Source organism: Chrysemys picta, chromosome 1 (genome assembly GCF_011386835.1).
Source record: "Chrysemys picta bellii isolate R12L10 chromosome 1, ASM1138683v2, whole genome shotgun sequence".
Lineage (NCBI taxonomy): Eukaryota > Metazoa > Chordata > Testudines > Emydidae > Chrysemys > Chrysemys picta.
In genome coordinates, this window is record NC_088791.1 from 25,456,172 (window position 1) to 25,481,611 (window position 25,440).

Genomic DNA, 25,440 nt, shown 5'->3' on the forward strand with positions numbered 1-25,440 from the left:
GGTGATCCAAGGATTGAAAACAGTGCTTCGAAGGTGAGGGGGAAGAGGAAGAAGTTCCCAAACCAGATATTGAGAAGCCCTAGAAGTCATCTGGTGGGAACTGTGGAGCCACTCCTGAGGAAGAAATAACAGTCAGCCTCATCCAGAACCCAATACAAAGAAGTCATCAATGCTGAGGATGAATGAGTAGTCGATGCTGTCAGTACTGGAGCAAACAACAGAGCCAAGTCCGAGTTCAGCTGAACCGGATGAAAGTGTCTGTAGTAAGGACATCATCAGTACTGAAGACAGCATCCATGCTGATGAACCTCTCAATACCACAAAGGACTTCGATTGCGACGCTGCAGTCTTAGCCCCAGGTGGTGTGGAATATGGTGCTGACAAGTGAGACAGCTTTGCAACCCAGCCAGATGTTGCCAGTGGCACAGCAGAAGAGACAGATGTAGAAGTCATGTCAGCTGACAACCCCTGGACTATAGGGGAATCACGAACATAAAGGCAAAGCAGGTCTGACACTATTCCAATGGCATGGAGATGATTGGTGCCAATGCTGTTGTCATTGGTACTGGACTCAATGAGTGCCTAATGGTCAATACTGGAGGTGACGATACAGAGTCCAACTGATCTAAATGTGGTACTATGGAGGGGCTAGATGGGCCAGCTCTATAATACATGCCAAAGGACTCTCAGTGCTGGTCAGCACTCCTCTTAGAAGACAATGAGGAGTCCCTCCAAGTCCTGGAACAGGCCTGGTTGGTCTCATGGGACCTCTTCCTCGAAGGACCCGAGGAAGGAGAATGACCTCTCTTCCTGTTAGGGGATGTGCCACATCTCAACCTAGTAACCACACAGTGTTGGCTACAAAGAAGAGCGCAGGGCTAGAGGACCTTAAGAGAGCCCCGGTTCTGAAGCAGGGGTCATGCCCTGCTCTAAGAGGCACTGTTTCAGATACAAGGTCTCTTGCCACCTTTATCCTCTTCTTAAAATGAATTGTATATAAAGCACCTTTCCTAAATGTGGCCCTCTTGCAGGCAGAACAAAAACCACGTGAGAGGGTCACTACTGGGGACAGCTAACCCACACAACAGACAATGTTTAAACTCTGGTAGGGGCATCACCCAGGGCAACTATCCATCCTAATTACTATAACTTAACCTAAGGGTACTACTAAGCTACACTAACAGTGAACTATATACAATAAATTCCCAGAGAAACAAACAGTGTGAGGTGAAACACCACACAGAATGCTCTGACTCTAGCCTGGGGTGGTGAGAAGGAACTAAGGGGAGGGTGGGTGGTGCCGCCCTTTAATAGCGAAAGGAAGGGCCAGAGCACCATCCAAACATGTATTGCTAAGCAAAATTCCCTGGCTTCCATGTGCTGGGCAACACACACCTGACTGCAACTACGTGAAGAACCACCAATTCTATAGCAGTCTGCTAGATTAACTTCTCACTCTCTAAAGCTCTCTTTTGTGGACAGCAGTGAGCCTGAAATCAGACACACAGAGGGAAAATGACTAAATTGCCCCCTATTGTGGTAGAAAAGACACTGTCAAATCCATGACTAGTGTCCAGAACAGCAGGTACCCATGTATGAAGGTTTCAGTCACTACTTTCATTAATAAAAACAGGTTATAAAAAAAGTCTTCATATGCTTTACTAAGCAGCTCATTTCTACTGTTTTTTTGCATTGTAATTAAGCAGAATCTCTAAGGAAGTTGACAGAAAATATATATATATTTTTAGCATCCATTAGGTTGTTTCATTTTTACAGTAATGAGCACTGAAGAACTACAAACTTAAACAGCTGAATATGACCTGGCCCACCCCAATGTACTCTAGTTCACTTTTGAATAATATACATGTTCCTTATAAGTAAAAACACTCAATGAAATTTTGAGGTACTTTCTTTAATTTAAAGAGTCTATCATTATTACAGAAACAAAGTTTATAAGTAGAGAATCCTTATAAGGATTAATCCTTGGCATGGTACGCTGCCAAGATACAGTGTAGCTGCAAGGGCTCTATGTGAATCTTCATATGATAAGTTGCTTTCACACATACATACACACTTGCTGAATGATCAAAATACTATTTTTACCAGCACAATGGAAAATAATGGCTCTCAAATAGTCCCTTTACCAGTGTGTCCTGAAATGTTTGTACAAAAGTAGAAATACACACCATATTATACTGTAGCATTAAACCAGTTATTATGTAGGAAGTTTTTAGGAAATTCATCTCTATAAATTGAAATTTGTGAAATATTAAAATGAAAACTAACGAGTGTTGGTTACTTAGAATGAATTCTATTTTACTGGCAGGTCAGATACATTTTTTTGTTTTTATAAATTTCTAAACCAGATGAACTCAAACACTGAAGCAACATACATAGGCTAAGAGAATTCAATATTGTTCCAAGGCACTTACTGAATCTCCATGACTAGATGAAAACCGGAACAAATTAGGTCTGACCAACAGTATATAATATAAAAATAACCTTTTGCTTACAATTTACAAAATGTATTACAATCTTTATCTCTGCAAACCTGCAATTCTGGCTGTATGTCCAGAATTTTTTTGTTTTTAAATCAGAAACTGTTTTCTAAAATTTCAGGGCAAATAATTTACAAATAAGATACACATGAATTTAGAACATGCAGAGATTTCTTACATCTTCTGTTAATATTTTATGATTGCAACTTTATCAAATTATATTCCTACTTGCCCTGTACATATACAAAATAATGCATACATGGTAATCAAAAGTTAGCAAAAAGTAGTCCATAAACTCAATTTGTCAAAAGTATCACTATATTAACAAATGTCTACAAGCAGCGTGTAACAGGGTTAAAAGACATTAAGGCAATAATACTTGGAAGTTACAAAATAAACCATATGTAATACTTTCTCCTAGGTGTAATAAGGCAGGTAGATGGCCCCAGCAAAAAGTTAGGTTGTAATACTGGAATCCACTTTTGTGAATAATATTTAAGGTTTTATGTGGGATGTAAAGTAAAAAGTGTACCATTCTGTAGTTATAACTACACTGTTGTGTGTTAGTCCCCAAAAAGTAAAGAGCGGAATACTATTTATTTCGTTTTCAGTGGCACTTGACTTTTCCAGAGTGACCATTTTCTTTTTCATCATGTCCATTCTGATGGTGGCTCTCTTGGTCCTCTTGGCTTTCCACAACGGTTACCAAAACCTAAAAACAGAGAACATTTAAATTCTGTCAACTTTGAAAAAAGCAAATTCAGAAATATTAGCATTGAGAAGAATTGCTATTGTTAAAGCTGTTTCAGCATCTCCCACTTAAGATATTCCTATTTTCAGGGACTTACAAAACTTCATGTAGTCTCAATACAAGAGTTATAAACACAAGATGCTTGTAATAACTACAAACATGAACCATTCAGATACTTTTATATTTCACTATTTAAACCCAAATTTGGAAGGTACTTAATCCACAACACCAAATTACAGTCTTTTATAATTTGCTTATTTTATTCCCCCAAATACCATGATTTTGGAAAATTGTTTATTTCCTCGGGTTTTCGTAACTATACAGTGAAAATGTGTTGTAATCATTAAAGCAGTTCCTCAGATTTGTCACCTAAAGAGAATAGCCCAGGTTTGGGAATTTCCCTTACATCTTCAGCCGTGAAGACCGATGCAAAGAATTCATTTAGTTTCTCCGCAATGGCCTTATCTTTGAGTGCTCCTTTAACATCTCAATCATCCATTGGCCCCACTGGTTATTTAGCAGGCTTCCTGCTTCTGATGTACTTAAAACACTTCCTGCAATTACTTTTTGAGTCTTTGGCTAGCTGTTCTTCAAATTCTCTTTTGGCCTTCCCAATTATATTTTTACACTTGATTTTCCAGAGTTTATGCTTCTTTCTATTTTCCTCAATAGAATTTAACTTCCATGTTATAAAGGATGCTGCTTTTTAAAAGCACTACTAAATGGAATGTATACACTGAACGAGTAAACATTTATATATTTATGTACTAAATTTAAACAAATACATAAAAGGGTCAGTTTTGAATGAATGGCAATTACCAATATCTGTGATTTCTACTGGAATTTCTGTAGTTTGACCTCTTCTATCAGTGGAACTGGAAAGAGGAATCTGAGGTATAGTGTCAGCTGGTGTTTTGTTGCCCATTTCAAGATTATCTGGAAAACAAGAGATTTTAATATAAATATGTTAGGCAAGCAATTTTTGTGGTATTCTTAATTTCAAAATGATGCTTTCAAGTCAAACTTGATTCAAATTTTACCCTCTGTAGAAAACAGCCGTTATAAAATCCATGGCTAATAAAAATGTTTTTATTCCAGTAGAAACTGTTATTTTTTCTTTTAACCCTTCCCTGAAGTGTTTGTAACCCAGGAACTGCAGCACTGAGAACTGAAAGTGCTTCTTTGAGCTCTGGTCAAGTGAAAAATTCTCTAAGTTTCAGCAGTTGGACTAATTCCACTGGTCTTCACTGACCAATCTTCGAGAAATCCCCATATTAAAGTCTCACTTATATCAATATGAATAAAGAAGATTTAAAAATTCCTTTCCGTTTTTATCTTCTAACCAACTAGTATCAAAGGTAACTATGTAAAATACGATTTAAGTTCACAGTATCTTTAATATATTCATATAAGTAGCTGTATTCATGCTTTCCTTTCAGCTTGTATTTGGTGCTTCGGAGCAATAGAACAGAATTCATTGTAAATACTTCAGGCTTACACCAATTTAACCTCATTAATGAAGCTCCAAAATAGAGTGTTTGTGAAAATTAGCTCATACTGTAAAATTCAATGAAAATTAACTCAATATTTATATAGTACATACGGACGTAGAAGAGTAGTTTGGAAATTAAGGTGAAAAGATAAGACTTCAGTTGTACATTAGTATAACGGCTACAACTGGGTAGGAATAATTTTTAAGTCATGTTGTTGTAAACCTAACTAATTATTGTAACAAAGTGCAATAGGCTATAGGCTACAAAAACTATGGTAGATTTAAAAAAGGATAAAGAATTTAAGATGTTTGGTGACTATGCAATACGCATCCCCTGCAGCTAGATCAATTCAGTAGCTGGTGCAAACAGGGTAACTAACTCCTTTTGGCCTCCCATCATTACTTCAAGGTAACTCACAAGGGACTGTAACAAGGCAAGTTGTTAGTTTGAAAGTTTCATTTACATTCAAGAACTAAATTAATCACTTACCAAGTTTTACACATCCAGCTGTTTTCAAGCCCTGTTAATATGAAATATTGTATTTTAAATGTCTGTAGGATACCTCAAAATAATTTGTTAAAGAATGTCTGAGATATTCAAGATAAAAGGAAACATTTTTGGAAGGCGATACCATAAGCAGAATTGGAAGATTTTACACTTCCTACCAGTGGCGTAGTCAGGATGGGACATTTGGGTGGGCGGGCAATGACAGGAGGTCAGCGGGGGCCCACCTCCCCCCATCCCTTCCAGCAGGCCTTGTGTAGGGTGATGGATGTTCTGGCCAGGGTCCCCCCGGGGCCCTGGGTGCGCACCCAGCTCAGGGAGGAAATGCCGCTCTCCAGCGTGCATGACTCCCAGCACCCGTTCCTGTCCCACCACCCCACGCCAGGCCTGGCTCCCCGAGGAGGCACGCCTACCTTTTTTGAGGAGCTCCTCTGCCGCCAAGCCGCACACTTGCTTGCCCGCCCTCCTCCCAGTCGTGGATTACCACTCGGTCATGCCTAGGGGCCCCAGCCAATTGGGGCGCTCCCATCCCCCAATCCGCTCCGCCCAGCACTTTACCAGAGAGCAGGGTTAGGTGTGGGGGCTTGCCCTGCTTTGCTCACCTGGTGCTTCTGCTGGGGAATGGGGCCAGGGCGTGGGGGCTTGTGGGCGCCAGAGCGGGGGCAATCCCCGGTGCCTTGACCCCACTCTCTGGCTGGAGCACCGGGCAGGCGGGCAGAGCCAGGCAAGCACTGGGGCCGGAGCAGAACTGGGTCTTGGGGGTGGGCTGGGGGCTACAGAAGACTCAATGTAAAAGTAGGATAGTCTTGTGGTAACAAGAGCTGATAATTAATACATGAATTACTATTAAAATTATTGTTTCCATTCTGGAATGTTGGCAAAATAATGTAAGTTATGATGCATTAAAGATGACCTGGAAAGCTTTTAAAGTTTGTTCACTTTTTCATTTTATGAGACTCATGGCTAGGGCCCTACTAACTTCACGGTCCATTTTGGTCAATTTCGCGGTCACAGGATTTTAAAAATTGTAATTTCGTGATTTCAGATATGTAAATCTGAAATTTCACAGTGGTAAAACTGTAGGAGTCCTTACCCAAAAGGTGATTGTGTGCATGTGTGAGTGGTGTCACAAGGTTATTGTAGGAGGCTCGCGGTATTGCCTGCCTTACTTCTGCGCTGCTGCTCATGGTGGCGCTGCCTTCAGAGTTGGGTGGCCAGAGAGCGGCAGCAGCTGGCCCGGAGCCCAGCTCTGAAGGCAGCATTGCTGCCAGCAGCAGCTCAGAAGTGAGGATGACCTGGTATAGTATTGCCACCCTTACTTCTGTGCTGTTGCTTGTGGGGCACTGCCCTTAGAGCTGGATGTCTGGCCAGCAGCCTCTGCTCTCCGGCCACCCAACTCTGAAACAGCGCAGAAGTAAAGGTGGCACTACTGCGATTTCCTACAATAACCTTGCGACCCCCCCCCCTCACAACCTCCTTTTGGATTGGGACCCCCAGTTTGAGAGATGGTAGTCAACCTTTCCAGACTCTTGTACCCCTTTCAGGACTCTGATTTGTCTTGCGTACCCCAAGGGGGGCAGTCAGGGGACAGGGAGCGGTCAGGAGACGGGGAGCGAGGGTGTTGGATGGGGGTGGGGTCCCGGGATGGGGCAGTCAGGGGACAAGGAGCAGGGGGTTGGATGGGTTGGGGGTTCTGAAGGGGGCAGTCAGGTGTGGATAGGGAGCAGGGACCAGGCTGTTCGGGGAGGCATAGCCTTCCATACCCAGCCCGCCATACAGTTTCGCAACCCTGATGTGGCTCTCGGGCCAAAAAAGGGCCAACCCCTGATCTAGCATATTAATAATGACTGCAATAATGAATAGAATTAAAATTAAAAAAAATTCAAGTGGAATTGACTAACTAGTTAAGTAGCTGCATGATTTGGTCACCACTAGTTCAAGATCATTCTAAATCTCTAGCATAGTTAGGACAGTTTATTACACAGGCCGAGAATTTAGTCTTCCATCCTGACAGGTTTGGAAGGTTTTTTGGACATTTTAATACTCTCACAGGTTTTCAAATTTATTTAATGAACTTTGTCTTGTGGTTGAAGTCAAGGCCACTTCTATTATAATGTGGTGGAGCTCTTAATGGGGACCTGCAAAGAAATATACTGGGCTGTGCGCAATGTTTCTTCCCTTCTCTTTTTTTGAGCTTCTTTAGGATATGAAGAAAGCCTGAAAGGTTGAGTTTTTTGGTCTGTTTTATTTTTTTCACATTAAAAATACAAGCCTTGGGCAAAAGCTTCCAAAGTGCTTAACTATCTTGGGAGCCCATGTCCCATTTTCAAAAGACTTCTAAGTTTCTAAATTACTAAGTCACTTTTCAAAATGTGAGTTAGGTGTTCTTGGAAATTTTACCCATAGTCTACCCTGAAAGACAATCGATTTCACTTAGTGTATCTGAGGCATTAAAAAGTGATTTTTATTTGAACTGTTTTTGTTAACCCCTTTTTTAACTAAAATCACTTGGACGGCAAAAAGCTCCCAACCCACATTTCTCAATCATGTAAAACTTCCTCTAACAGTAAAACCTTCATATTCTTTGTACTTTTAAGAAAAACATCTTTTGGAAAATATCTTCTCAAGCTCCTTATACATCAAACGATAGTCATAATCCTAATTTACACAGTAATAAATTAATGTTTTTCATTGCAGGTCACCTTTAACATGTCTACAATTTTGTATGGGGCAAGGATTGGTGAAATGTAGTTGGTTGCAATGGAAAGGAAAGTGGAATTGTTCCTAGCAATGTAATTTCAGAAGGCAAAGGAGAGTAGTTTGAGTGTAGGTAGCATTTAACTCATTTCATAGAACGTTCAAATTTCTGACTTTAATTTTCACTTCTGTCTCAAGCTAGAAGAGCTCTGTGCTACCACTTCATCTGAAGTATCGGTGACAAAAAATGCAGAATGTTAGCACTCAAAATTCAGAACAACAGCATAGAAAAGCAGCTCAGATTTAAATGCAAAAATTAAATTGGTATAGGTCACCAGTTAAAGCAAAGGGGAGTTAACTTGGTCAGTTGAAGTTTATCAACGATTATAACTAACATTTAAAAAAAAAAATTCTTTTACCATTTGGCTATATATTCAAAAGGTTAGTTCCAGAAGCTAAAAATTAACATGGACTTGTCACTCATACTTACTGTAGATTCTGTTTGTTCAGGAAGATTCTGATCATGCAGTATACTTCTTTCAGCAGATTGTGAAAATGTAACAGGCTTGGTCAAAGGTGCATCTAATAAAAACAAAATCTTAAAATCAAAATATATTTCAGAAATGTATACGCTGTGGTCTCCTGACTTTCAATACCACACCAAGGACCTTCCTAACAAAACTTTAGAGATAAGTTACATTAACAACCTTTTCTAAGAGAGCTTTAAAACAAACAATATTCACAATATTTCTAATCAACATTTTGTTCAAGACACTTAATGAAGAACTTCCAAGATTACAAAGTGTCACCAATCAAAATGCAGAATCACAAAATTCCCTTTTTTGCTTAAAATTGGATAGAATTTCCTATCATCGGGGAATTCCAGTTGGTAGGCAACTGGGTTAGTTTTTAGGTAAAATTTAAAAAATGCAATACACCAACTGCGAAAAATGTTATACCTTGAATATATACAACATGTAAAACTTGGATATGCATTGATATCAGAGTCCACTAAATTCTATTTTGACATCTCAGGCTAGAATACAACATTATATGCAAAAGAAATATTTTAGAGGGAGATTAAATAGATATTTATAAAGTCACAGTTACAGATGGTACAAAGCCAAGAATTACAAACCCAAAAATTCAGAGCTAGGGTTAGATCTGAGATCAAAACATGTCAAGCTAAGGCAATGCACAAATAACCATAATTCTTCCCTGTAGTGACACCATACAAAAATATGATTCAGATTATGGCATTTTAGCATTTTTTTGTCTGAATTAAATATTTAAAGACAGAATTTTCTTCTCCAGAAGATTGTTTAGGTACTACAATTGTACATTTTCAGACCTTAAGGTGCCTTGAGTTCTTTCAGATTTAACCTTCAGTCTGAATTTCCTGGGTTTGTAACACTTTCTTTTGAGATAATTACAGCATCCCTGATTAAAAAAAAAAAAAAAAAAAAAAAGCTTTAGAACTCAACCTTAATTCCATTTTAAACAATTTTTGTCTGCAAATTTCCTTTTCAAAATGTTTCATACATGGGAACTACACAAATTCCAACAATGTTACCATGTGATAATTTTAATGATTTGAAAATATGAAGCAAAAACCTTATTTTTTATTTTAAATGTTAACTTTTATGACCAGATTCACCAATATGCTCTGGCTATTTTACCCCACTCTGTAGACGTGCCAAGCACTTTTTCCTGTCCTCCAAACTCTCCTGTGTACAAATATGCCACCTAGTTCTTCCAACTGCCTGGATCCTGCATATTTCCCTGTGCATCTCCTCCCTTTCTGCTCTCTCTTGAATAGATCTGGTTCAACAGGTAGCTTTTGTGGAGACATATTTAGGATTAATGGTAATTTTTTGCAATTATTTTTCAAAACAAAATTTGCCAGGGTTTAGTGCAATACATCTTCAGAGAAACTGAAGAATTTGCCCTCATTCAAAATGGCCTTCATCTCCCATTATTCTCGATGAGAGATGCCAAGTTGCACTCAAAATGCACTCCTATGCTGCCAGGAGGTAGAAGAGAACACTCAGCGAGAGATGCTCCTCTCAAAATGGTCACCAAGTGAGGGCAATTGTGGTTTCAATCTTTGTCATGTCTCATTGTTCTCCATCATTTTGAAGAGGGCTGTTCTTTGTGGATTTTCTGTAGAACATTAAAAGTTTCTCATTCAGCAAACAGTAAATAGTTACAAAAAGTAATTGGGGATTTTTTTTTTTTTTAATTCTTTAAATGTAGCCTCTGGACAAGGTTTCTGTGAGTTTTAACTGTGTGAGAAGTGTGAAGGGTCTGCATTATTCCATTACAGAGATCATTCAGAACAAAAAAATTGTTTGAATAGGGTGCTAACTTGCTTAAGGAGCCCATTTTAATTAATTTTGATTCAGACAAAACTGATTTATTTATGAATTCTCAGAAAATAAATACTATGCTCCAGGAGTAAGTGCTCCAAAAGATGTGTGGAAAATCCAGTTCATCCTTAACTATGGATTCACAAATGGCACTTTCACAACGCAAGTCATTTCTATACAAAATTCTCTAGAGCATTACCAATCTGCTCAGACCTGATTTACATTAATTCCTTTTATTTATTTACTAATTAAAGCCATTGCTGGTTTTATACTGATACAGACCCAGTGACTGATTTATTAGCGTTGGAAGTGTTATCTGTTTCAATATGTGCTTTATGTCACAGTAGTACTGTGCTAAATAAATGTAACAATACTGGACTAGACTGCTGTTTCTGCTGGACACAATGGAGTCGGGCAACAGGAAGCTGTTTACAGCTCCCTTATTCTCTGCATAGTCCTAGACATTGCTTAGAGCAGCCTAATGCTATTATACTATAGGGACTGTGGCCAGCTGATCTGAAGGACCATCAGCTAAGGAGCGGAGTACAGCATACACCAGCCACATTCCCTCCCCAACCCCTGCATTGGCGGTTACAAGTATACTGAAGAAGCAGACAAGTAAATCTTTAGTGGAGAGGGGGACATACAGCCAGACTTCTATCCCTGCGCAGGGTGGAAAATCTGCTCCATTCTCTTCAAACTATCCTTAATATAGTGTTACAAGCTTTTAGTATACTGTATTTTAAGAACATATCCTTTTTTCAGGAAATGTTGACAGGCCATAAACTCAATTTTTATCAGCACTCCCACCAGCTGTATCCAGGTGCACGTATTAATGTATTCCTATGCTAAATGGACGTAGGTATAGAGAGCACACTGATCAAGTTTGCAGATGAGACAAAGCTGGGAGGGGGGTGCCCATACTTGGAAGGATAGAGCTAAAATTCAGAGGGATCTTGATAAATTGGAGAACTGGGCTATAGACGACAAAATGAAATTAATCAGAAACAAAGGTAAGGTGCTACACTTGCATTGTGTGTGTGTGGGGGGAATGCATGGGTGGGGAAACTGGCTTGATACCTTTTTAATTCTTTAAAACAAAAAGCAGCAGCACCCAGAACTACTGTATTGGACTGATTTTATTCAGGATTATTTTATTCCCCAAACCTGTAAAACAACAGAAGAGACTCACTCTGATCACTTGCTAATACAAATGATTCTGGTGTTCTTTCTGGTAGTGGGGGAGAGGAGTCTTCACTCACATCAGGATCTAAAATCAAATATATTATTGTAGTTAGACAAACTAAGAATGATGTAGCTTTGTTTAAACAAACAGAATTTTTAACAACACTTAATAGGTCAATTTTTACAAGTCCACAGTATAAGGCATTGTATAAAGGAAAGTTTAAAGCCAAATACAGATGCAACAACAGGTTTATACATCAAATGAAACCATTTCCTCTATCATTCTCATATTTTAGTGTGCAAACTCTTTGGGGAAAGGGCAGTGTCTTTGTATTGTTCAGTAATTAGTTCACCGACAGTGGTCAACAAATCAATTATCAAATGAAAAACTACTTTCTGTTCAGACGCCTAATGTCCTTCAGTTTGTGCTTGGAAGAGGGGTGGGGGTGGGGGAGAGTGGTGTTTGAGAAGATTTTAGTAATAAGCTCAAAACAGTAATACAAATAAAGAAAAAACGTAGTGTGCCTGTTTAGAGCAATGAAGCAAAAACAATGTTTTGCGCTACCTATTCTGAATTTAAAGAGAATTAGCATTCCTCTGTACTGGAGAGCTCTGCTATTGCTTCTTGAGCCTTGATGGTTTCATCAGTGCCAATAGCAATAGTGCAGTGTATCCACAGTAGCCATTTTGTTTTACTTACAGTTCTGCCCTGTGATAAATGAAGGGGAGGGGGGTGGCTCCCTTTTATGGACACCCAGCCAGCTAGCTACAAAATCCCTGTTAATTGCTGTTCTCTACTTGCTTTACCTGTAAAGGGTTAAAAAAGCCCATAGGTAAAAGGAAGGGAGTGGGCACCTGATCAAAGAGCCAATGGGAGGGCTAGAACTTTTTAAAATTGGGAAAAAACTTTCCCTTTGTCTGTCTGTTGTTCTCTGGAGAGAGGAGATACAGAGCGGCAATGCTGTAAGAAGCTTTAAACCAGTTATGAAAAATCATCAAATCATACCTAGGAATTATGTATCTGAACCCCAGATACGTAAGTAGATCAGGGAATGTCTAGGAAGACGCAATTAGGTTTCTCTCTTATTTCTTTATGGCTTGTGGACTCTGTGCTAACCCCAAAATGTTTTTGTTTTGCTTGTAACCATTAAGCTGGACCTCAAGAAAACTATTCTTGATGCTTAATTATTATATTTGCTCTTTTTAAATCTAGCAATAACCTAAGTTCCAAATGTATTTTCTTTCTTTTTGTTTTTAATAAAATTTACCTTTTTTAAGAACAGGATTGGGTTTGTGTGTCCTAAGAGATTTGTGCACATTGTTTAATTAGCTGGTGGCAACAGCTGATTTCCTTTGTTTTCTCTCTCAGCTCTTCCTCGGATGGGGGGCGTAAGGGCTTGAGGGTACCCACAGGGAGGAATTCTCAAGTGCGCCTTCTTGGGTCCAAAGGGTTTTTTTTTTTTTTTTTTGCGCACTTGGGTGGTGGCAGCATCTACCCATCCAAGGTCAGAGAGAAGCTGTAACCTTGCGAGTTTAATACAAGCCTGGAGTGGCCAGTATTAATTTTTAGAATCCTTGCGGGCCCCCATCTTCTGCACTCGAAGTGCCAGAGTGGGGAATCAGCCTTGACATGGCCCATGTCTATACACAGCACACTAATCAACCTTTGTAGGCACACTGCCGCTCGAGTTTTTAGCCCACAATTTCAGATTTCCTAAAACAATGGCTTGCTAGAGATTTGAAAAATGTTTCTGCAAGCCCATGGAAATTATGAGAGAAGAGGGGTCAAAATCCCAACGCCTTTAGAAACCATTCACATCCATGGCCTATTTGCAAAACGGAAACAAAACAAGACAATTTTCTATTGGAGGTAAGAGAAGACTACTATTTGTTATTAAATATTGTTTTCTTTGCTGGTGGTGGGTTTAACTTTATGTAATAGTTGTTGCTGATCCCCCATTTTGTAAATGTATATGGTTTTGATTAAGGATATTATAGAAAATGAAGTAGTCTGGTGTCCACTGAGATTTAATGATACTATGAAGGATAAAATTTCATTAAGCAGAATAATTTAACAGATTTACTGAAAATCATCTTTATTTAACAACACATACAGGCCAGCTGAAGTAATCAATGCAAAACGCATAATAAAACAGTTTGTAACTAGACACTGTAGGGACAGGAATTGCATCTTCTGCGGGTTCTCATGGTTATTTCTTAGTTCTGATGATGGGCAGAGTTGCATGGGAATGCTGAGGAAGAAGCAGATAAGAATGGACAGTCCAATATGTAGTGCTCCTATCTAATGGCATTGTACTGAAAAGCTGGAACATAATGCACGTGCAGGAAGCCAGAGGGGAACAAACTGCAATTTGCCTCTTGCTCTACATTTATTTCCTGTGAAGAGCTCCCTGTGGTACTCTTTTCCCAGGAGGCTCATTTCGCTATCACAATAGATGTATTCCATCATGGCTTCTCTGTCCTCTTCCCTGAATGTACACAAAAAAGGTTGACTGTCCTCAAACTTGTTTCTTGTCCTCCACCTCAAATTCTATTACTGTATATTTTCACACCCCTATGATGGTCACCATTTCATCTCTTGCTCAGCCTTAGCATAGAGATAGGTCAAGTATCTGCTTCTTGTGGTGCTGCCTGTTCACTATCTTGGTGCAACTAAGATTTCCAAATTGTGCCCTTGATGCAGTAGTGGTTTCTAAACTGAGAAATAAGGAGAGAGTCAACAGGCATATTAATGTATTGACCATCCTTGAAGTATCAAGGAATGTCATAAAAGTAGCATTCATTTCCCTTTTAAATTCAAAGGCTAAAGATAATCTGTAAAAGAAACTGAATATGAGCCCTTTTTGCTTCATTATGATTTAGAAAATTTTCAGGTTCGTATTTTTTACTCACTCGTTGCCTTTGAAATATCAGGAATACGAATTCATGTCTTTCCCAGTTTTGATGGAAGACTTACCGGATATTTCCAGAGAACATATAGTCAGCTCTCAAACCTTAACGGAAAGTTAGGGCATGTTGAATTTTTAACAAAGGTTTCCTTTTTCCAAAATGTTAGTGACAGAACAAAGTGGCTACAAATACCTTCCTCTTTCCATTGTTAAGCTTTTACTCTAAGCTCTTAGGACATTAATTTCAGAGGAGTAAACTAACAGCAACATATCTTGTTTAGAAGACCTTTCATCTCCCAAGTCCTCATTCAAAACTTGCTCATCGGCTTGTATCCGGAAAGAGACTGCAAAGAGATCTTCAGCACACAGAACAGTTTTGGATAAGCCTTTATCCACATCAGTTCTAGATTTGGACCACATATGTCCTTTCCACCTTTCCTTGTCCCTCAACAGCACATTGCCAGCTTTTTTGATGCTGTCCAAGATGAACTCAGACTATAGATGATGATGTGCTGAGAATATTATCAATGTGTCATAAATAGGTGTCTTCCACGCTGCTGTGGAGCAACTGTCAACATTCCAGGCCTTATTGCACTGGACCTTCAGACCCTCTATCTTCTCCCAGAATTAAGGATACTTTGCTTGGCAAGACATTTGGAACCCAGCTGTAAAACATAATATTATGAATCAGTTCAGATGGGAGTAATCTGCTGGTTGCTCCAGGTTCTCATAAACCCCCGGACACTTCCAAACCAGCTGGAAGCATATTTAAATGATGGTTTCTTCTGACATAATACAAAAGTGGCCTGGTAACTCAAGAGATTGTGAAAACACATGTCCTGACGTCCCAAGCATGTGCAATCCAATTTGAACGGGTGAAAGGCTTCTAGCAAATTTGACCCTTGTACAATACAGAAGCATCTAAACAACGATCGCTGTACTGTAATGCACACTAGTTGCACTGTTGCAGCTGTTCTGCCAGTACTGTTCTCTACCCTGGTGATGCAATGGTGGAGATGAACAGACGTCATAATGAACTCAAACGACATCCACAAAGTCTGTGAGCACTGGTGCACTGTTAAAAGCCTGGCATGTGAACTTGCTGGCATGCCTGTAACAGTCGTTACAAATTTTTCTAGTATAGACAAGAAAAGTTCACACATATGTATACGGTCTCTTCTTTAGGGCTTTTAACTAATTATTAGTTTCATCTCAAAGTACTTTACAACCAAGTAAGCGTCACACATAGCCTTGGTGCGGTTTGCAGAGGGTGGCTGGCCTCTTAAATGAAGTGGGTCCAGCTTCTCTGGAGACTAAGAAGTGCACCCCGTTGGGAGCCTAATGAAGGGGCAGCTGGCACCTGATTGGGAGTAGAATTAGAAAGAAGACAAGAGAGCTTGAAAAGGACTGTGGAAGGACTCTACAAAAGGAAAAACTGCATGATAGCTCCTTAGAATCTAGGCCCAGAGAGGGCAGGAATAAACTCTATGTAACTATGAAGAACAGCAAATCCCATCAGAAAGAAGGCAGGCTCAGGGCAGAAAAACTGTACCTGGATGTGAGGAGCAGCAGAAAGACTTCAGGAAGCGGTACGTCTGGGGAGGAAATAAACTGGGACGAACTGCAAGCAGCAGCATAAAACCTTAACAGGAAGGTGCAAAGTCTGAAGAACCTGGTATAATAGGCTGAGACTGAGAAAAATAAAACCCCAATGAAAGAGCTGTTTGAAACATAAGGGTCTGCATGGTAATCTTTAAAAGACAACATGGTGCATAGTCCTAGTGTGACACTGTGGGTGATGACTCCTGATCACCTATACATGGTTGTGTTTAATGAAGAGTCCCACAAAATACAAAGAAACCTATCAGCTTAGGGGTTGTGCTCCGCTGAGGCCTGCTCCATTTGAATAGTTTGTCAGAAAGGCCGAACTGCTACTGCAGCATTGAAAATCTTAGTCATATAACCAAAGCATAAAGCCTAAACAGCCGTTCAAAGGCATTAAGGACAATTTATAATCCTCATTTTAAGACCAGCCCTTGAATGTTTTTGCACCAGCAAATTCTCTAATACAACACAACTGGTTACCAGGAAGAACTGCATTTGACCATTAGTTGGGGATTGGTCCTGCTTTGAGCAGAGGGTTGGACTAGATGACTTCCTGAGGTCCCTTCCAACCCTGATATTCTATGATTAAACATGGTTCAATCAGCATAATACAAGGGAGACAGGTGAACCCACAATGACCAGGCAGCACATATATGACAGAAACTAGAATCTACCACAATTTAAAACCTTAAAGGGGAGAGTCCTCTGCCTAAATTGTTTTATCAAGTCTTCTAGAAACCACAGTTCAGACTTCATTTTTAAGTTCTCGCGCGCACACACACACTTCTGATGCAGCATTTCCATTGATCAAGCCTCTGGGTGGTGTATTCTTCTCAGTCTATCATCACCTTTATATCACACCTTGCATTCCCATCTTATTTACATCTGACTTTTATGCCCTCACAGTATCCATGCCAGGAAAACATGGCGAACATGTTCAGACATGAGGAGATAGGCTTGAACATTATCATATCTTGGGACTGACAGTAGCAAAATAGACATAGCAACAGCCCTGGGTGAGAGCACCAAAAGTCTGAGTAGAAATATATTGAAAATAAACAGTTTAATATGAATTCACCTGTTTTTTACTAGTCTCAAGAAAGACCATTTTGGCAGATATGCTAAATAGGGGATGGAAGCAAAGGGTATTTGCTTTTTGGTACGTGTCTTATGATTTTAAAAAACCTTAAAATAGGAATTAGCTACTTTTAACTCTTAGACTATGTGCAAGCTATACTTCTGCTTGTAGAAAGAATTTAATCCTGAAGTACCTGTAAAAATAGTGTTTTTTTAGATTTGTCAAAAGGTAGTATTTTTTAGAATGTGTCGTATTTCTGACAGAAGCACAGCCTAGGAAAAAAATATGAAAACTTTCAAAACGCTTCTCTGAAGTGGCAGCAAGGCAACACCTTTGTTTAAGAAAGTTGACTTCAACATCTCATATCACTGAACACCTTCCCCTCATTTTGGACCATTCAAGATGGTGGCACGCACACAGAATAAATAAATAAATAAATAAATAAAAATCAGTAAACTGCTTCCTTATAATTATCTTAACTTTAAAAAGGCGTCAACTATATTCAAGAACTTTGTCAAGCATTGTTTACTTGATGCCACAAATCTGAATGGTGATTTAGTCAATATGTGATGGTTCATAAAAATATAAGAACGGACACTCTGGGTCAGATCAATAGTCCATCTAACTCAGTATCCTGCATTCCAACAGTGGTTGGTGCAAATGCTTCAGAGGGAATGATCAGAACAGGGCAATTATTGAGTGAGCCATCCCTGTCGTCAATTCCCAGCTTCTGGCAGTCAGAGGTCTAGATACACCCAGAGCATGGAGCCATCTCTCTGACTATCTTGGCTAATAGCTATTCATGGACCTATCCTACATGAACTTTTCTAATTCTTTTTTGAACCCAGTTATGCTTTTGGTCTTCACAACACCTTCTGGAAAGAGTTCCATAGGTTGACTGGGTGTTGTGTGAGAAAGTACTTCCTTTGTTTTAAACCTGCTGTCTATTAATTTCATTGTGTTATGTGAAGGGATAAATAACACTCCCTTTTTCACTTTTTTCACACCATTCATGATTTTATAAACTATATTACATCACCACTTAGTCGTTTCTTTTCTAAAGTGAATAGTCCTGTCTTTTTAATCTCTCCTCATATGGAAGCTGTTCCATACTCATCATTTTTGTTGCCCGTCTGTACTTTTTTTATTTTTATATCTATATATATATATATATCTATATATGAGAGAGAGAGAGAGAGAGAGAGAGAGAGAGAGAGAGAGAGAGAGAGAGAGAGATTATATATATTTGAGATGGGGCAACCAGAACTGTACACAGTACTCAAGTTGTGGGTGTACCATTGATTTATATAGTGGCATGATGATTTTCTGTCTTATCTATCGCTTCCCTAATGATTCCTAACATTCTGTTAGCTTTTGGACTGTTGCTGCACATTAGTGTTTGATGTCACCTGCTCAACTGTTTAACGTCTTTCTTTTGAATGGAGCTAGGGTGTAAGCCTGTCTTCCTCACCCCGTTCTGATGCAGCGAACTGCAAAAACCATAGAGCCCAATAGTAGTATTAGAAATGCATCATCTGTTCACAGCGTAACACATTTCTCAAAGAGCGATAAAGCAAAGATGACTGTTTTACACAAATATACTTTAACCAATGGTGACAGCAGCCAGATAAATTACTCAGAAGGATGTATTGCTGCTATGTTTTCTACTGTGAATGTAGTTATCCAAACTAATTGGATATCCAACATTTAACAGGCTGTGATATTTGTTAAGTACACAAAAAATTTACACTAATTTCCAAGTAGCCAAAGTGATGGAATGAAGGGGTAACCTAACTTCAGATGAGAAGAATGAGACTGTTGAAAAGGCAGAAATAAGCTATTCATGGAGTAAATGTTTCTCGATACAGCACTTGAGGCAGTTTATCAAGATTTGTAGTAATAATACAACAGGGTTAACTCACAGGAGAAAAGGAGATTGGGAAACTAAATTAGATTGTTGCAAAAGCAGCCATACTGTCAATTTAAAGTTTAAGATTTATAATTAAATATTTCTTTGCAATACTGTCTTAAAATTATGAAATATTTTCCCACTCTACAGATTTATTAAAAGTGCCAAATACAGCTGAAATATAAAAAACCTACCTTTTTCCTCTTCAGAATGTCTTATGCTTGGAACATCTTGTCTAGCAATGGACATTGATAATACTTTTCTAGCAGAAATGTTTTCAGTACTAGTGGAAGCAGAAACTGTGGCACTTGCGGTTGAAATATTAGACAGACTTTTGGTCATGGCTCCATCAACGTTCCTCTCATCTGTGTCAGAATCATCGGAATGAAGAGGATTAGTAAAACAGAGGGGTGCTCTAACTAAAAGCGAACTACTCTGATGATCAACTGTTTCGCTGGAAGAGCATTCCACTTGAGATGTGGGGTTTGGTACCAGAGAGGCAGTTTTAATACCATGACTTAAGACATCTGAAGACATATCCTCAGATGCAGATGTAGGCAGTGCATTTTCAGGCCCATGTAGTGACCACATGGCATGCCCCTTCTCTTTGAGAAGCAGACGGTCTGGTCTCGGTGGAGCATCAGAATCCTTCTGGCTCTGCAGCCCTTCCAGTGAAGCTACTAAGGCTTTGTTTTCCATACTACAGTTTTGAAAAGAGTCTACAAGCGAATCCCCTGAACTATGATCCAGTGGCTTAGAGTTCTTATCCATTACACAAGATGAAACAGACTTCATTTTAATTGCATGTCCTCGGTTCAAAGGAGTATTCCCATCAAAGCTTCGTGGTCCCTCCTGAAGAGGTACCTTCTTAATTTCAAAACTTAAGTTACGCTCCAGCTTTTTCTCCACATGTTCATTGGGTTCATTTTTCCCTGAATGTTCTGTTGATTTATTATAGTTTTCATTGAGGTCTGTTGAATGGTCTGATGAAACCATGTGCAAAACTGGCTTTGGATGGTATCTATCATTGTCCTGCCACACAGTAGTGACTGTCGGATAAGCTGAAGGAGGAGATGGTGTTAAGATGGGTGGTACTGGGTGAGGCTCTGGAGGCTGCAAGATTTCTTCCTTAACATCTCCTTCTACAAGACAACTGCAAAAAAATAATTATTTTTATTATTAAATTATTAAAAAAAAATTCTCTGTACTTCAGCAATATCACATCAGATATTATAGCTCAAATAAATTCTGAAACATCCAACATATAATAATCTTAAACTCTGGGCAACACTTCTACTGCTTGCCAAAAATGGTTGTATAATATGGCTGACAGAGTATAAATAGCAAGGGAATAGTTGATAAGTCTTCCAAAATATAACTTGGAAAAGATTCTTGATAATGCCACAAATACAACTTTTAAGGCCAGATCTTACAAACTTTAACCCATAAAAATAGCTTCAAAGCAGATTTTCTCTCACTTTCCTCCCCACAGCTGACTCTACAGAGAATTTGTAGAATGGTCAGACCTTCTTAAGAACATAAGAATGGCCATACTGGGTCAGACCAAAGGTCCATCTAGCCCAGTATCCTGTCTTCCGACAGTGGCCAATGCTAGGTGCCCCAGAGGGAATGAACAGAACAGGTAATCATCAAGTGATCCATTCCCAGCTTCTGGCAAACAGAGGCTAGGGGACACCATACCTGCCCATCCTGGCTAAAAAACAATTGGATTCATAGGAGCATAAAGTACCCTCTAAAAACACTGCTTTTAGTGAAGCTAGGAAAAATTCCCTATATTTAAACAAAAATAGAAATATTTGGAAAGATCTTAAGATACAGACTCTTTTTGGTACTCAATCCCTCTCAACTTCTAGCTCAGTTTGTTGCCCTCCTCCTCCCCAAATAAAAGTCAATTTGACATTTAGAGACATTTTAAACAAAACACATTTTCTCCATAGATTTAATAATGGTAGTATTGTGAATATAGATTCAGTTTTTGTTACTCTGAAGGTTAGTTTATACACTAACATGTTGATGGCATAGCTTCAGTGAGTTACATACAGTATATAAGAACAGATTCATCTATTGGAGTATCTGATTTGTTGACAAGGAATTTCAATATTACCTTTTTTGGAAGAGAAAAGTGACGGGGTAAGGTCAAAGACACCTCTGCAAATTTGTTTTAGTGAAATTAGTAGAGCGGATTTTGACACATGAGTTTACAAATTTATACTATTTATACTAAGTATTGGTAGAAAGTTTGTAGTTTTTGAGAAAGGGAGAAATATTTTAGGTAGGAGTGTATAAGATATACAAAATAGGTATCTAATAAAATTTACTGTAAGGTGAAACTGAAGTAACAGATCTTCTTGATGTTAAAATAATTAAAATGGACTGAAGATTTATTTAAAAAGTCTACACACAGGAATTGCTTGTATAGAGGTAGTTTTTCTTCAGAGCTATTAAAATTGGGGAGTCTTTTCCACTATGAGAATAAGAATCAATTTCCCCTACAGTAAAATTAAGAAAAATGCATTAAGACACTTTCATTCAGCAGATGGTATTATTACTACTAAGGGAAAAATGTGTCAAGCACAGGATTATATACAAGAACAATTATGTGGTTTATACAATTAATTGCCCTTGTGATGTCATACCTATATGAAAGGGGGGAGAGGGAGAAAAAAGAAAGAAAAAAAAAAGGAGTGAGCAAATTTTACCCAGAAGGATGAACTCAAACCTGTGGGTAAGGATTTTAAAGAGTATGGGACATCTGTTATCCAGGCTTCATGCCAAATTCCATAAGAAACATATGAGGACATTTTGATGCAAGAAAAAAATTGGAATTTTGACAGACTTTGGATACTGTTTTTCTGCATAAGTAAATCCAAATAATGCAATTTCAATTTTTTTTGGCCTAACAGCTGATTCTAACGTTTGGGTTCACCATACATGAATTTAACTCATGATATCTAGTAATATCCCTTCTAGCTTGTTAAAAATGGCTTGGCAAAAAATCTCTTGCAGCCTTATTATTGTGATTCAGAGAAGAGTGGTTAACTGGAGCCATTCTTTAGAAAAATTTTGTTCAATTCTCAGAGCGTAAACCAGAGATGTGCTGAGCACCTGCAACATCCATTGATTCTGCAAAGTGGATGATCATCTCCTCTCAGGAACAGGTTCCTATTGTCTTCTTAAGTAATATGCCATTGCTTTAAGAGGTTATAGTTTGTCAAACAGGAGTAACATAGCTATGTGAATTCAAAGATTGGGTATGTAATATATTTGAATAAATTTGTTTATTCACATCCTCAGGAAGACTTTGGTTAAAATGTCAACGTGATGTGCCTGTCACTTTTACAGGAAGGCTGCACCACTCTTGAAGATTATGTAAATGAATTTCTGAAACATTCAGCAAGCCACTAAAGAACAAGGTTTTAAAATTAGACTCTAATATGCTATTTCGTGTTCTGGAGAGTGTCTATTTGTCCCTGAATTTATAGATAAAGTTTATCTAAAAACAATGAAATACTATTTCAGATTACGACACCTTTCAAAAAACAAAACAGAGGTGAGACAGTGAACCAAAAGAGCACAAGAAAAACTCCTTATGACTTAGGTCTGCTGCTTCCAGCAGAGTAGGTGAGACATTTCCAGGATACTAAAAACTGCTTAGTTATCTTCATAACTTGTATAAAGGTTCAGCATAGTTTTTTATGTAGCAACATAGATTTCACAGAAAAAAAAATACTTGTCACAATAAGCCCTGGGGAGAAAAGCTTTTAGATCTTAATCACCTTATTACTCCTCATAGCATTTAAATGAAATTCTATGTAAAGATGTACTGCACTTTCATAATCATTACACAGCTTTCGTTATATTATATTATTTGTTACTTTTTTAAAATAATTTTAACGCGAGCTAATTTATTTTATAGTGCCCTAAAGCATACCGGGTGTTTCAGAGAAGGAAGATAATCTACGCCCAACAAAGTTTACAATCTAAAATGTATAAACACAGTAAGTGAGATGACAAACATTAGGAAGAGGATGGGTAATGCAAATAGGGAGAAGCATTTCTATAGTACACCCATCCTCCAACCATGCTCCAAAGGATTAATAAAATAGACAATTTAAATTTTAAATCACTCTGTGCTTAGTGGAAAATTGCAACTGTATTAAAAAGGGGAAAATGTAGTTCAGATTTAAATGAGGACTGGCTAGTATCCAAATGAAAAATCCTCAATCCATGGTTACTCTGTTTAACATACTGTGGAGTTTTATCATCAAATAAAAGAGAGTGATGTCAAGGTCATGGAATGCAGCTGCTATGATCAACCAAAAATAGATACTGAGCTCTGCATTCTTCTGGATAATTAAAATAGGAACATTAAACCCTACGTAAGTGGGCTGAGGCTAGACACCATATTATTCTGCTTTATTTAAGCATCAGAACTTATTCAGTTATAAGGGAGAAACGCTACAATTTGCTCAACTTGTCAGAAACTGAATTATAGGTTATAACATATACCCATGCATCAGGAATGATCAAAAATAGCCCACTGGTGATTTTCTAGTAAAAAAAAAGTTAAATGAAGAATGTTTTTAAAATCATCACTAACAAATTTAAACCAATGGCTGCTAACAGGGCTATTAGCAGCCAACAGATTCTTGAACTTTTTTTAATGTTAGCCTAACTGATTATGTATTAAAAGGTTCTTTAGAGTTTGAAATGTGGCAGAGGAATTACTTGCCATTACAGCATGCAGCTTCATTCACAATAAGTGGCAATTTGACTTGTATCATCATCGACATTCTAATCTCTTCTCTCCCAAATAAAGAACTATTGTGTTTTCTATAGATATAGAAACGAAATCAGGATGATGTAGAAACATTGTCTCATGTTTCCTTTATCACCAATTTCCTTCTCTCACGCCTTCTATTTTCCCATTTTCAGCATGACCTTACCTTTGTATGTTTGTGAAGTATTTTGGCGGTAATCAGTTTCATCATTTAAATGTTGGGTCTAAAGAATACTTTCACTTTGAAAAAAAGTTACCATTTTTCTTCCTACTGAACACCAATTCCCATTATCCTGTTCCTTTACAGGTGTCTTACTTATTCTCTAGCAAACAAAGCTATCAAGTAATTAGATAAGAGAGCTTCAAGGACTTGGCTCACTGAAAGGTTCCTGTGTAATTAAAACACCCCCTCCGGATCCTAAAGAACCAGCACATCATTGCTGGAGTTGAAGTAATTGAGTTCTACTGTACCAAAATAAGTCTAAATTGCAAATTAATCAAAGCTCTGGCTTTGCATCTAACAGTAGGAATAGTCTAAAGTACTCAGATTAAAAAAACCTCAGTTTTCAGAATGGAGAGAGGTAAATAGTGGTGTCCCCTAGGGGTCTGTACTGGGCCCAGTCCTATTCAACATATTCATAAATGATCTGGAAAAAGGAGTAAACAGTGAGGTGGCAAAATTTGCAGATGATACAAAACTACTCAAGATAGTTAAATCCCAGGCAGACTGCGAAGAGCTACAAAAGGATCTCTCAAAACTAGGTGACTGGGCAACAAAATGGCAGATGAAATTCTATGTTGATAAATGCAAAGTAATGCACACTGGAAAACATAATCCCAACTATACACATAAAATGAGGGGGTCTAAATTGACTGTTACCACTCAAGAAAGATCTTGGAGTCATTGTGGACAGTTCTTTGAAAACATCCACTCAATGTGCAGCAGCAGTCAAAAAAGTGAACAGAATGTTGGGAACCATTAAGAAAGGGATAGATAATAAAACAGAAAATATATTGCCCCTATATAAATCCATGGTACGCCCACATCTTGAATACTGTGGGTTTCAAGATACATTGGACTTGAAAAAGGTTCAGAAAAGGGTAACAAAAATGATTAGGGGTATGGAACGGCTGCTGAATGAGGAGAGACAAGGCTGGGACTTTTCAACTTGGAAAAGAGATGACTAAGGGGGGGCTACGATAGAGGTCTATAAAATCATGACTGGTGTGGAGAAAGTAAAGTATTATTTACTCTGTCTCATAACACAAGAACTAGGTTTCAGAGTAGCAGCCATGTTAGTCTGTATCCGCAAAAAGAAGAACAGGAGGACTTGTGGCACCTTAGAGACTAAAATTTATTAGAGCATAAGCTTTCGTGGACTACAGCCCACTTCTTCGGATGCATCCGAAGAAGTGGGCTGTAGTCCACGAAAGCTTATGCTCTAATAAATTTGTTAGTCTCTAAGGTGCCACAAGTCCTCCTGTTCTTCTTTTTACAAGAACTAGGGGCCACCAAATGAAATTAATAGGCAGCAGGTTTAAAACAAACAAAAGGAAGTATTTTTTTCCACACAATGCACAATCAACCTGTGGAACTCCTTGCCAGAGGATGTTGTGAAGGCCAAGACTATAACAGGGTTC

At 38.4% G+C, this 25,440-nt stretch overlaps 1 protein-coding gene across 8 annotated transcripts in view; it reads right to left on the reverse strand.

The window, feature by feature from the left end:
• Window positions 1-1,896: 1,896 nt before the first annotated feature.
• Window positions 1,897-25,440, reverse strand: part of PTPN12 (protein tyrosine phosphatase non-receptor type 12) — a 148,388-nt gene continuing 124,844 nt past the window's right edge. Inside the window, exons 13-18 of one of the 8 annotated variants that reach the window (XM_024109161.3) lie at window positions 19,193-20,151; window positions 11,505-11,582; window positions 8,434-8,525; window positions 5,232-5,262; window positions 4,069-4,185; window positions 1,897-3,210 (exon numbers count right to left, since the gene is read on the reverse strand). In XM_024109161.3, the coding sequence (XP_023964929.1) occupies window positions 3,149-3,210; window positions 4,069-4,185; window positions 5,232-5,262; window positions 8,434-8,525; window positions 11,505-11,582; window positions 19,193-20,151 (1,339 nt within the window). In that variant the 3' untranslated portion in view covers window positions 1,897-3,148. Of the gene's footprint in view, window positions 3,211-4,068; window positions 4,186-5,231; window positions 5,263-8,433; window positions 8,526-9,622; window positions 10,107-11,504; window positions 11,583-13,576; window positions 15,072-19,192; window positions 20,152-25,440 lie in introns of those variants that run through there. The other 7 variants (XM_042859379.2, XM_042859380.2, XM_042859381.2 and 4 more) reach the window with 7 other exon arrangements.